General features: G+C 46.7%; 1 protein-coding gene across 1 annotated transcript in view; it reads left to right on the forward strand.

Moving 5' to 3' along the window:
- The first annotated feature begins 2754 nt into the window (after window positions 1-2754).
- The window catches only part of lag3 (lymphocyte activating 3), a 3315-nt gene continuing 2704 nt past the window's right edge, over window positions 2755-3365 (forward strand). Inside the window, exons 1-2 of the mRNA XM_008292685.1 lie at window positions 2755-2870; window positions 2952-3072. Of these exons, the coding sequence (XP_008290907.1) occupies window positions 2822-2870; window positions 2952-3072 (170 nt within the window). The 5' untranslated portion in view covers window positions 2755-2821. The remainder of the gene's footprint in view (window positions 2871-2951; window positions 3073-3365) is intronic.

Genomic DNA, 3365 nt, shown 5'->3' on the forward strand with positions numbered 1-3365 from the left:
GAGTGAAGACGACCCATCGGTCTGGACAGAACCATCCAGAACATCTCTGACATCAGGTCTGACTGAGTTTATGTTGTTTCCAGCCAGAAGAAGCTTCAGGATCAAACCCAAACCAGCAAACAGTGAAACTGGGTGTGAGGAGGAAGAACTGGGACTGAAGTGTGGCTGACTGAAGCTCTTCTGCTCTGTGGGCTCTGAATGAGGAGATCTGCTCCTTATAAAAGTCTTTCTTTTGTTTTCAGTTTTTTTTTCCAGCAAAACAAACCAAAACCTGAAACTTGTGATCTTCAGTATTTATTGCATCAGACTGAGCGGTTTGAGTCGAGCTAACCTATAAACACACTCGGGTACTTTCAGTCTTACTGTTTGAAGAGCTCAGTGGAATATTTTGTCATTTTCAAAGAAACCAGCGCAGCAGATGCTTGTCGACATCTCGTTCTTGCTCAGCTCGTGGAAATTTAAAGCAAACATTATTAAACACCAGATTCCATTCAGCTCCAACAGCAGCGAGCAATCAGCCTCCGAGACCTTCTGTAAGCGGTTCTGGCCTGATCTGACACGAGCAGAAACCTGCACACGCGAACACATTCAGAGTCTGTAGAAGAATGAGGCCGGACTCGTGTTCTGGTTTGTGCAGCTCAGATACTCATCATGTGGGTCAAACTGCTGACAGCTGAGCTTTGAAGCTTCTCAGCAGAGCAGCTCTGTGCTTCCTGCCAGTAAGCCTGAGTGGAACATTCAACCATCACCTACATGCAGCGCATGCAGATGTAATCACATCCCTTATTGAAATGAGACCGCAGCACTGTTTACAATAACTCTAAGAGTTAATTCTCACTTGAGAGACTCACAGGAACAAACGAGTCATCTGCTTCTACAGAATCAGCCTGATTTCAATATTTTCCTGCTGATTAACATGCTCATCTGCATCCTGCTCATGTTTCCATGTGAGGGCAGCTTCAGCTCAGCTTCAGGGATTCACCTGCAGCGACCACCTGAAGCCCCCAGACGGCTTCAAAGGGCTTCAGGTTCAGGTGGAGGAGCTGAAGAGAGAAGGGAAAGTGTGAGGAGCAGCAGCTCTGAGGTTTCACCCCCACAGTCAGGGAGAGTCTCTGATCTCTACCACCGACCTGCCAGCCTGTCTGTCTGTACAGCTGCTACCTGGTTACCTGTTGATCTGTAGATCTGGTTATCTGGTTATCTGGTTATCTGTCTACCTGGTTATCTGTTTATCTGGTTCAAGGAGCAGCCAGTAGTTGAACATCTGATGATCCCTCTTCTGTTTCCACATGTTCTGGCGGATAAACGGTGTCATGTTGGTGATTTTTGAAAAACAAGCAAACAGAAAACAAACAGACATGTCAAAGCCACCAGCAGGTTTAAAACGTGTGTTTTCTTTTCAGCTGTCAGAGAAGCTGGAAATACAGAGGAGATGAAAGTGTGTGTGTCACTGATCGCTCACGTCTACTGAAACCCACTGAGGTAAACCTGTAGTGAGCACGGACACAAGAGCACAACAGGAATAAAGAACACGTAGAGATGTACGCGTCGTGTTTGTCGTGAAGAACGTGGGCTCTGAAGGCCAACTCTGAGATTAACAGCATGTTGGTGGTCTGGCTGGAAAATCTACTTCAGAAGGTTCAACACTCTGAAAGACTGAGTCATTTACAACTGAATATGCAAATATATGTAAAACATACAAAATGTTCATCAGTCAGACGTCTCAGATGTGAAGATTTGCTGCTTTTCACTGAAGACTGGAAGCTTTTCACAGTTCAACTAAAAACTCTGCAGACGGACCAGATGGGAAGAAAACAGTCAGGCAGGCAAAAGTAGAACCAAACAGAACAGAACCAAACAGAACAGAACCAAACAGAATAGAACCAAACAGAATAGAACCAAACGCAGTGACTCATTCTGTTCTGATTTTAAATGTGGATTCTTTAGCAGATTTCTAACATTGACACAGAGACGAGGATCTAAACCTGCTCCATCAGCACCAGGTGGTTGTTGTTGATATTCACTGACGTCTCCGTCCGTCGGCTGCACAGTGTTGTGGTTCTGTTTCTGGAGCCGGTTCTGCTCCTCCTCATTCATCTATTTACAATAAATGACACACAAAACATGTGGCACAACAAACAACACGGTGACTCTCAAGCTTTTCATATTAATCAACACAATCAGACTCTCGGGGCTTCAGCCTGGTTCGGGTCCGATCACATGATTCAACCCAGCGCTCTGCTCCGTTTGGTCAGCGTCAAGGAAAGTACATTAATATGATAATGAGAGTTTTGTGTCGGCCTGTTTCGCTCAGAGCTGCTCTGACGAGAAGGAAAGCGAGGATGAGAAAGGAGGCGATGATTCACTGTCATGAACATCCATCAGTGCTGGGAGGCTCACCAGCTCACCAGCTCACTGACTGGCAGTGACGGCCGCTGAGCTTCTGACGCCTCAGTTTCAGAAAACAAGCGCAAGTTCTGTGAAGAGGAGCCAGAACTGGAGAACATGAGACCCCAGGTGTGAGCTTCTTGACGGTGTTTCTGAGCAGCTTGGACCTGAACTCCGTCACACACCAGCAGCAGGTGTTTGACGCAGCTCAGAAGGAAACAGGCGAGCAGAGAGAATCCGTGGGAGGACGCGGGATCCCTGTTTACATCAACCTGACAGTTTCCAGCCGACCGCAGTCACATGACGAGCAGAGGAACCACCCGCCGCCCACGGCAGCGCTTAAAACCAGAAACCAGAAACTCAGCAGCACATCAAACCCAGCAGACTCAGAGCCTGAAGTTCAGCTCAAGTTTCCATCAACAGCAGAAACACGATGCCGCTGAAGCTTCTCCTCTCTGGAGGGATCCTCCTCCTCCTCACAGGTAACCTTCGTTTCAGCACTTCTGACTGAATTCCAGATGTTTTCATGTGTTTCTGAGGTGAACCTGGTGTTTGTGCTGCAGCTGTTCGGTCCGAGGAGCTCGAGGTTCTGGTTGCTGCTGGTTCTCAGGCGGTTCTTCCCTGTAAACGCAGCAGTTTGTCCTCAGACTCTTCTGCCATCATCTGGAGCAAAGACAACCACGGGTAAGAAGTTTGTCTCCTCTGGCTCACCTCGGCTTCAAACGGCGCCGAACCCGGCAGAAGGATTCAACAGAACCGTCTGGACTTTTCTCACAGCTGTGAAGTCGTCCGTCACTAAATATCTGAGATTTAAAACGTGATGAAGCTTTAAAACATGAGACGCCTCCTAAAGTGTGACTTCTACACCAAAAGGAATTTAAAAATGAATAAAACCACTGATTCCCAGCAGATCTCTGTCCAGACTGACAGCATGTATGTAAATAAAATAAAATAAAATAAAATAAAATAAAATTAAA

Source organism: Stegastes partitus, unplaced genomic scaffold, assembly GCF_000690725.1.
Source record: "Stegastes partitus isolate 25-593 unplaced genomic scaffold, Stegastes_partitus-1.0.2 Scaffold824, whole genome shotgun sequence".
Taxonomy (NCBI): domain Eukaryota; kingdom Metazoa; phylum Chordata; class Actinopteri; family Pomacentridae; genus Stegastes; species Stegastes partitus.